The 10132-nt window shown below is 40.5% G+C and overlaps 1 protein-coding gene across 3 annotated transcripts in view; it reads left to right on the plus strand.

The window, feature by feature from the left end:
- Nucleotides 1-9771, plus strand: part of LOC111329280 (uncharacterized) — a 30971-nt gene extending 21200 nt beyond the window's left edge. For 2 of the 3 annotated variants that reach the window (XM_022933919.2, XM_088729594.1), the window contains 9 exons: nucleotides 1315-2985; nucleotides 4687-4788; nucleotides 5057-5117; nucleotides 5559-5791; nucleotides 6372-6458; nucleotides 6552-6706; nucleotides 7153-7307; nucleotides 7520-7647; nucleotides 8416-9771. In XM_022933919.2, coding sequence (XP_022789654.1) covers nucleotides 1315-2985; nucleotides 4687-4788; nucleotides 5057-5117; nucleotides 5559-5791; nucleotides 6372-6458; nucleotides 6552-6706; nucleotides 7153-7307; nucleotides 7520-7647; nucleotides 8416-8550 — 2727 coding nt within the window. In that variant the 3' untranslated portion in view covers nucleotides 8551-9771. The remainder of the gene's footprint in view (nucleotides 1-1314; nucleotides 2986-4686; nucleotides 4789-5056; nucleotides 5118-5558; nucleotides 5792-6371; nucleotides 6459-6551; nucleotides 6707-7152; nucleotides 7308-7519; nucleotides 7648-8415) is intronic. The other variant, XM_022933928.2, reaches the window with a different exon arrangement.
- The last annotated feature ends 361 nt before the right edge of the window (nucleotides 9772-10132 follow it).

Genomic DNA, 10132 nt, shown 5'->3' on the forward strand with positions numbered 1-10132 from the left:
GGTCGAAGATCTCACGGTCAAAGACGTTTTTCCCCAATACGAGCCGAACTAGGCTGATAAAAATGTTCTCGTTAAAAAATATTTTATAACGCTTTTCCCAAAAATCAAGACAGAAAATTCTTAAAATCCGACTATTGCGCTGTTTAGTTGAGCAACTGACCGCTTTCTCTATTGATTTATCAGCGTAATAACCCACGTACACGTGGGATGTTGAGAGAACACCAGAAAAGTTTATAACTCATGAACCGCCAAGGCGATTTTTTTACAAACTTTTCGACAGTTCTCCCAGCATCCCAAGTGACATATTACGGGATTTTACGCCGGTACACCAATGAAAAGTGCGGTCTGTTATTTTTATAAAATAAACTTTATTTTATAAAAATAACAGACCGCACTTTTCATTGGTGTACCGGCGTAAAATCCCGTAATATGTCGTAAAATCCCGTAAAATCCCGTAATATGTCGTAAAATCCCGTAAAATCCCGTAATATGTCTAAGGGCTTACCGGTGAGATAAACAACAGGTATTTACCCAATCAGAGAGCTCGTAGTATCTCTGTTAGTTGTTTTACAAAGGAAAATCGCGAATCGAATGAAAATTTATAATATAGGGCTCTGAAACATGTACTCTTTTTACCGAGTTTCTCGTAGTATACACAAATATAGCATTCAACTTTATAGTATTATAGAAACACAGGCATGAATTTATACTAGAAATTCATTCCTGATAAATTATCCAATGCGAAGTTGTAGAATTTCAATCAAGTTGCTGAATGGTCTTTATATAGATATTAGGGTCTGAGTATTTGAAGAACGAGGCCTTTTCTAAATTTAAAACCATGAGATGAAAAGCACTCTTGGGTGGAAAGGCTATTTCCTGGTAAAAGGAAATTTTGAACTAGTTCAGACGACTCAACGAAGTCTCCTTAGAATTTGAAATAAACATTTATATTGTCTCATTTCATTATTATGTGTTTTAAGCGTGAGTGATTGCTGCCTTTTGTATCCGGAAAAATATCGAGTGATGCCATATCTTCTTTTCTCATATGCCGCGCTCGAAATGCTCGATTAAAAAGCTTTTTGTTGTGTATTTTTGAAGCGCAAATTTAAAACAGTTAGATCTTACTTTCTCGGGTATGCGTGTGCTTGTAATTTCTTGGGATAATTCAAGCGCTTTCCTCTTTTTATTTTTATCGGCGAGGTCACGTGCGCTTGAAAAGCATGCACCGCGAGGCCTTTTTTGATGCAATTCGTGAAAGTGCAATGGAACAGGAGGATGAATTCACACTGATATATTGTTCAATTCTATTTTCAGGATCAAAACGACGACAACAGTGAAATGACTGCACTTCCTGAAAAACGGAAGCGTGGCCGTCCGCCGAAGAACAGAAAGTTGGAAACAGATAGCGGAGCAGGAACAGAGGAAAGCGAAGGAATCGCTGCTAAGAGAAAACGTGGACGACCGGCGAAGGATGATGAACTTTTTCCACCATATGGTCCCTCGGACTATTTACTTCTGGACTTGGATGAAATAGCACCCTTGGGTTTAACTCGTCAAGCTAGCAAAGAAATAGCTCTTGTTTCTCTTCGGAAGAAGCAAGAATTTAGTCCTGTGGAGGACTCAAACACGGAGATCCCAAGTGCTTCGGATGAAACATCGTCAAATACGAAAGAGGAAAGAGATGAGGATTCCGAAGGAAATGAAACTTCCAATACCAAACTAAAGACAGTTTATTCAGAGCAGGACGACTTCCAAGTTATAGAAATTTCATCCCAGAGCACAGACGATGAGCGGGAAAATTTATCACAAGAATCTGAGCCTGTGATAACGAAAGAGTGCATTGTGATCTCCTCGCAAAGTGATTCTGAGAGTGGAGAGGGAAATTTACTACTAGAATTGTCGGGGAATACAAAGTTAAAGAATAAAAAGGAGCAATCGAATGTCCAGAGTGCTGAAACAGGAAATAACCTTGGGAAAAAAAGAAGGACAACTAGGATGAGAGAATCATTTTCGGCTGAAAATCAAAACAAAGCAAAGAAAAGCTACAGTGACTCTTGTGGTGATAACTTTCCCCCAATAGATTTTAATATCGAAAGTCGGACGAGAGCTCTACAAGATGAAATCGATAACGGTTCACCTATCCTGGACGATAACGAAATGGTAACTGGAAAAGACTTTGACGAACCAGCGCATGAAACAGACGTAAATTCGAACGAAGTGAAGTCATTGCTTCTTCGAACGGAGATGTCGTCTAAACTTTCATTGTCGAGAATGCGAACGTTAAGGAAGTCCATAAGAGTGAAGAATCAAGGCGATGAGAAGTTGCGTGACCACAATGATACCAAAAGAAGCATGGATTTGTCGCCAACTCTCGATGCAAACGGAAATTCAAGCAAAACGGATGGTGCGTTGAGTTTGGGAACGTCACAGCCACTTGTCCGAAATTCTATCGGCGAAAATAATATTGAAGAGGTGAGTAGAATGCAACGGGACACTGAAAACTCGGAACATTCTGCAACGAGAAGGTCACTCGAGGGAGATGTGTCACAGGTGAATAATTTAGGTCGCGTTACTATGAAACGACGTAGTGACATGGAAAACCGGATGAAGGGAAAAGCGAAGAGGACAGAAGGACGTCCTAAATCAAGAAGAGAGTGTAAAAGGCCGCTGTCGACTGATAAACCATCTGTGATGCACCCAAACTCCAATGTGGCAGGCAGTTCTGCGGGGGTTGTGAACGATTTCCAGGGAAAAACAACCGACAAGCGGCACATTGTCGCTTCCACAGCCGCCGCTGATTTATTACCAATGCAGAATAATACGAAGTCGGCTGTTCTGATGGATGGAGATTTGATCGGTGCTATTATTCAGGATAGTGGCAAAGATGATGAAAGTAAAAATAGGCCAGTGTCATCAAAACAGAGCAAAGGCGATGGGAAAACGCAGAATGTTAAACAAGGTGACGGAGAAAATGGAAAAATTTTAGTAAGTTTCTCTTGCAACGAAGTATTATTATTTAAACATTTTATGTTGTTCTTTTTTTCCCTAAAGGAATCACATGCAAATTTTGTCATGTCGTCTAATTAACACTCCTGCTTCCATTTCTTCCCGATTAAAGCAGTGATTCGGCATTAAAACACACAGAATCAGATACTTTTTTTGAATCGCATTTGTTACTTGGCTCTGATTTAAATCTCCATTTCTTAAAATCGAAATTCGCTGCATATTTTCTTACACGGAAGTTTTGAACTAGAGAAAAAAAATACACTTATTGAAAAGAAAATTGAAATCTCTACTTGTCATTTGGCAAACTGACGGTCTGGATCATGAAAATTTTTCCCAGGCTCTGATAAAAAATCCATTTTGACGCCAGGTTCTTCTTAAACTGTCTTCAAGCTTTCTTAATTTACATTCCGTTAAAAGATCTATCAACACATTTTATTCAGGTAGTATAATTTGAATAAAAGATATAGAATCTGGTGGGAAAATTCAAAAAATAGAGATAACCATTTGCGCAAAAAAATTTCAATTGCACACGTATTGTTTAAGGATGGCTTTTTGTGTTTTGTTTTTGTGTGAGTTTGAATTTCCATAAATGGTTTCCACGACTTCCAGTTTCTTGCGATAGAATGTGCATTTAATCGTTTGTTTTGATATTTTGCTATACTATATTTTACGTATCAGATCATGTGGCACTTTTCTTTTGAGATTTTTTTATTTTTGTCGAACGTTAAGTGTTAAAAAATAATATGTTCTGTTTCCATCAAAATGAACAAAAGGATGGAAAAGGAATAAGTTTAATCAATCAATGGAAGGGAAGTTCGTAAAGCAAATTAACACAAATGGATGAGACATAACTCCGTAATTACATAGTAGCTAACCAAAGAATTTATTTTTCGTAATGAAAGAACGTTGCTTAGATGATAAAACATTTCGACTGAACTTTACATAATGTTGTCAAGGACCTAGAACCGAGACACGAACGATTTTAGTTTGTAAGGTGCTCTGCCAAACGATTTCGTCGTCTCTTTTTTACCTCAACGTTTTCGATCGGGAATCAAGTTATATCTGTGGAAATCTTAACCAGGTTGCGTTTGCATCGTCTTACTTTGATCTATTCATTTATTTTTGGGACGAATTGTCCGGCCCTCACGGTTGAACCGAGATATTAACACAAAGGAAGAGGAACATGATCAAATTTGACGAAGGAAATAAGCCATTTTACAGTTGTGTACTTAGTTGCCAAGCCTTTAATTTGGGGTGAGGCTGAAGGTGACCTTGTTACGATAGAGACCAGTTTCTAGTTCGCTTGATAACAAAGTAATTTACGTTTGTAAAGCAAGTAACGTTTGTACTATAGAAAGGTCACCCTTAACCTCACTCCTGTTCAGAGGCTTGGGAACCAAGTACCCGACTGGATTATTGGGCTTCTACAAGAGTAGAGCCCATGCCTCTCAGATGGGTTGGGCGCCGGCTGCTACCAACTGAGCTGCGAAGCGACCTGTTCTGGAAGCATGGTATCAGTAGGGGAGAGGTTCAAGCATGCCCGGCAAAAACCTTAATTTTTTTTTCGGTGTGGTTTACTTTAGCAACTACTGAGTAGTGGATCTGATAGGATTTTCCACAAGTCAGATAATGTTCTTTTCAGATATTCCATTATTTGTTTTGTTTTTTTGTTGGTGACAGGACAGTGGAATGGAGGACATTTCAGAGGGAGAAGATGATTTAAGTGACTTTGAGTTCGACTTGGATGACTATTCGCCCCATTCTTTCTTTAACGAAGTCGAGGTGAGCCAAACTTTTACCTAAAAAAGCAACATAGAACGCCAAAGTGGCATTTCCATTTGGAGCAGCGGAGGTTGATCATTTTCCATTTACGCCCGTAAATGGATATGTATTTCTGTTCTTGTGCATTTGAAAGGGCAGTAGGGAAAGGTGTATATCATGCCAAAATGCTTACTGCTGAGTCTAATTCGCTAACGAGACTCTAGGTAAGATAAGATAAGTTAAGTTTAATTCATTTTGTTTCTAAAATGTATGTAATATTTCTTTGCAGGATGCAAGTGTCAGCGATAGGGCTCCTTCCCCAGCTGTAGAACCTCTGAATCTCTCATGGAGTAAGTCACTGTTGAATAAACTACACAAAATTAAGAGGGAAATTGAAGTATATAAACCGCGGGAGCAAGAATACTTGGTTATAAATAATGAAAGCCTTGATTTTCTGCACATATTTCCCTCTTCTGTCAGACGTTTGCATTTTACCTGGTTGGGAGGGGCTGGGAACTACTCCATGTAAGTTGTATAGTAAGGTGTCGCGTGTGTTTTCGCCGTATGGGTCTGGTAACGGGTTAACATTTTGACCATTATTGTGGGAAACCGGGTATGATTTTCGAGGGACGTATGGGGGCAAGAGAAGATAAAGTGCAAGGATAACTAAGAATGGTGAAGATTGAAACGAATTATGAATGACGAACTTGAATATTTTAGGCTGAATGTTTCAAGAGCCACAAACCGCAATGTAGCTTGTCCAGTAAAATCTCGATGATTGTTTCTTTCAGCCGCCTTGAAACAAGCGATTCGAGAAGGTAACACTCTACTGGCGAGGCGTGCTCTTGCTGTGCCAGGGTTCAATCCGGATACTATCGACACTGCATCAGGAATGACACTACTCATGTGGGCGGCCACTTGTGGCAAGGATGACATCGTAAGGCTTTTATTAAGGAAAGGAGCCGGCGTGAACACTGACCAGAAAACAACCGGAATGACAGCACTCATGCATGCTGCAGAACAGGTATGTCGGGAAATTTTTTCGGCGAGCAGGAATGGTACAATGAGGAAAGCGACACTTCGTTCCCAGGGTCTCTCATCTTCCCGCCCCTGGAGCGAGAGAGGGACGCGAAGATGAAAGACTCCGGGAACGAGGTTGAGGAAAGCACACGCCTTCCACCATCGTGCTGTGCCCTGTGTTCTGCACCTCCTCTACCTTCTCTAGGTAGAATTTGTTGTTAGTCCTTGTCCTAGTTCCAGAGGTTTTTCTCGTGGTTCTCTTGTTTTATTCCCAAAGATCCAAATTCCATTCGATCCAGACGAGGAGCCGCCTTGTGTGCGTGTTCTGGCTAAAATACTATGTGATTGTTCTTTTTTTTTTTTTTTCTTTTTTCAACATTCTAACGGCGGTGTGATAGAGAACAACTGTGAAAAGGGCTGGACTGGGGCTAACGGTAACATGGTTGGCAGTCGTCCTTTGAATTCATCTCCTGGCCCGTCATTCCTCGCGTCCCCCCTCCCCCCTCCCCCCCCTCCACACGAGAAAGAAATCTTCTTCGTGCAGTACAAATGAGCACTATTAAGATTATCGTTTCTTGTTTCAGGGTTTTCCAGAAACCGTGCAAATCCTGCTGGAGTGTGGGGCCCACATCAATTGGCAACAGCCTGCAGGCGAGACAGCACTCATGAGGGTCAGTGGTCATCATAATTACACTCGTACTTCATTAATGGGAATGGTGATTATTAGACACTGAACTTTCGCTCATGTTATTTTTTTCGGGCAGGCTTGTAAGAAGGGCCATGAAGAAGTGGTTGGAGTGTTATTGAAGCATGGTGTGGACACAAAAGTTCAGTCAAACTACGAGCAGACCGCTATACAAATCGCTGTGAGAAACCAGTATTTTGAAATACAAAATTTGCTCTCGGAACACGAAAAAAGGTTAGGTGTTATTAGTCGTCTTCTCTTCAGCAATGTGACTTCATCATTAACTTAATGAACTTTACCTAAGGGAGAATGAAGTGAAGAGACTGAAGTCCCCCTTCCCACTCGTGTTATTTTTAGACTTTAGGTACCCAGTCTCCCTTCTCGCGTGTTGCTTGATTGTGGAAATGGGGGATGAATACAGTATTGTATCGGTAAAGGATTAGCCTGTGTACAGCCGCCCCATCCCCTCGAAAAAAATCGGGGATTTTTTTCCCTCCCCGATTTTTTCGAGGGGATGGGGCGGCTGTACACAGGCTAGTAAAGGATAGGTTATCTTAGATCTGTCGAAATCTTCGAAAACTGAAACGATTTACAATGATATAAAGGGGTTCATCTAAGGGAAAGGCATTCATCGGGAGGCTAATCCTTGTAGCTTTACTTTATCTCAACCTTTTTAATAGCTTGGAAAGTACTCTACAAGCGGCATTGGGGAAATGTTTGGGATCAGCCGGAACTTTACGGCCCCCCTTGATAATGCCGTACCGCTGTATTGCCCCAGGGGAGAAAGACAGGGAGACCTTCCCTATCAAATATAACTCGAACAAGGCACCTCCAGGTAAATTGTATCAGAAATTGTGTCCATAATGTGTAACTCATCTTGATGATGCTTTTGTGCTTACTTTATTTTGCATTCACTTTGTCCACTTGATCAGTTCATTCACCAAACTTCCTAAGTAAACCTTCTCTCGGGTTTTTTGAATTTCCAGCAATTTGCAGCATGTGTATGCTGATTAACATCAGTTATATTTTCTCTTTTTACTCTCATAGGCACCAAAGTGGTTTTGTTTTGTGTGAAAACTGATTTCTACGGTGGTGAAGTGTGTCTGAGTTTTTGCGGCGACAATGGAGTACGCTCAATACTGCTAAATTCAAGCATACAATATCCACTAGTTCAGGTCAGTTTTGTGGGAAAATAGCCATTTTCGTTTTTGATCACGAGCCTCTCTTTAAAATCACGTTTCATATCCTAAAATCTTACCCTCTTTCAAAGATTTTTGCCGCAGTTTGCAAAGCTTTCTTCGCCAGATAGTCAATTAGCGTTGTAGCGTCGAGGACATACACGATACACTCTACTTATCCATAGTCGGAAGCGGTGACTGGTTACGAAAACCGTCTAAATTCTTTTCTTTTTTAGAGGGGAGGGGGGGTCATTGTTTGATGTTTATGGCCTGACTATGCCTGACTATGCCTAACTATGCCTAACTATGCCTGACTATGCCTGACTATGCCTGACTATGCCTGACTATGCCTGACTATGCCTGACTATGCCTGACTACGCCTGACTATGCCTGACTATGCCTGACTATGCCTGACTATGCCTAACGTTCAATTCTAATTTATTGAAGGAAGATAGCCTCGTGTGGTCCAATCTCAAATTGCCCGACCTTAGGCCTATATCTCGAAAGTCCCGGTAAATCAACGGGCCCGAAGGAATATTTTAGAATCAAATCTTAAGAATAGAGTGGCACGTTCTGACACCCTGATTGGTCCTTTTTGTCTTTCTACTGTATAGTTTTCAAAATTTTTTAAACCCTTGTCTTGAATAAAAACAGAACAGCTTTACGGGCCCGATAAGTTACTTGGACCTTTGAGAAACGGGCCCCAGACCCAAGCCCTTATTGGTTCTTTCTTGGCTACTTATCTTGACTGCCTTTTGTTTACAGGGCAACAGATCTGTGTATCTTCTGAATCTTGACAGTGAACTACCAAGCAATGAACTCATTGTAGAAACACATCTAGTGAAGAGCAGACTGATTGTTTGCGCCGCAAACGTGAGCCCAACCAACGGCGATAGTTGATGTACAGCCTAAGAGTGTACAAATTAAATGTAATTCATAACGGTCATTTTATAGCCAAGTAAATTATTTATAGGAAGAGATAAGAGCGTGCACTTCAAAAGTGAATATATAATTATATAGTTTTTAGTAAAATTACATGTCTTAGTGTGAGTCACTGTTATTATGTTGTCAGTTGGTTTGATCGTTTTGGGGAAGGGGGGATGGGAAGGGGAGGATGGGGGTGGGGATGTCTTGAGATCCTTAAATGCGTTCATAAAAACCTTACTATTATTATTATTATGTCACTTCGTTGGGACTATTTCACCAAGGTCTCTCTTCTCCTGGTACAAGAACAACTATCTCTCAACCAACCCAGAAAAGTTCCAGCTATTAACGATCAACCCGAGAAATGTTGACAAAGACAACGATAATCAAAGTTTTTCTGTTGATGGTCATACTATTAAGAGAATGGGGGAAATACGGCTTTTAGGAGTTCAAATAGATGAAAAAATTGAGTTTTACTAGTCATATCAGTGATCTATGCTCTAAGGCCAGTCAAAAAGTAGGGGTCCTAGTGCGGCTACGCAATTTGATACCCTGTAATGCTAAACCATCACTTTACAGGTCTTCAATTCTGCCCCATCTAACCTACTGTCATTTAGTATGGCACTTTTGTAATGCATCGGATCGGAGAAAGCTTGAGCGGATTCAGGAGCGAGCACTTGGGTGGTGTACAAAACTAGATCAGCGTCCTATCAAGAACTGCTAAGTCGCGCCAAACTACCGACGTTGAACAATCGGCGCCTACAAGACATTGCCACTTTGATGTTTAAAGTTAAGCACAGTCTCGTACCTGAGAATATTTCTGACTTATTTAATATAAAGAACACTCAATATAATTTACGGAACAGTGACTTTGAACTGCCAAGATTCGAAACTGTAAGATTTGGTAGGAATTCTATTAAATATATGGGACCGCTCATCCGGTCGAAGTTACCAAGACACCTAAGAACGATAGAAACTCTAAATTCGTTCAAGAAGAACATAAGAAAAGTCGACCTTTCAACTCTCGTTGAAATTTAAAACTTAATAAATTTAATAATCTTTTTAATTATCTACTGTAAATAACTATCATCTACATATGTGAATGTATGTGACGTTTAAATTTTTTAGTGTCCCCCATTAGCTTATAGCTAAAAACATAGACACTTAAATAAAGTTTTCATTCATTCATTCTCCCCACCCCGTAGAGTAGGTTTGTTGGTGTATAAAGAAAAGAAATCCTTTGTAGGAAATTGTTCCTCTCCCTCTTTGAGAGACAGTGGCAGGGGGGAGGGGGGAGGGGAGGGTAGAGGAATGGGAGGAAGTATGAGGTTACTTATTAGTTACTGGTAGCAAAGGAGACTGCACTCCAACAGGCCCTCAAAAATTATTTTTTCTTACAACTAACGTTACTTTACACTAATGGGCTGTGCAGGGTGGGGCGGGGGGGAATTACCCCTCTTTGTCAGAACTGGCTGCATGCACGAACATGGAAATTTAAACCTAGCCCCACTTTCTCTACAGACTTTTTTCATAAGGACACTCCATTTTCTCACAGCTG

This window comes from Stylophora pistillata, chromosome 8 (assembly GCF_964205215.1).
Source record: "Stylophora pistillata chromosome 8, jaStyPist1.2, whole genome shotgun sequence".
In the NCBI taxonomy this organism is placed as follows: domain Eukaryota; kingdom Metazoa; phylum Cnidaria; class Anthozoa; order Scleractinia; family Pocilloporidae; genus Stylophora; species Stylophora pistillata.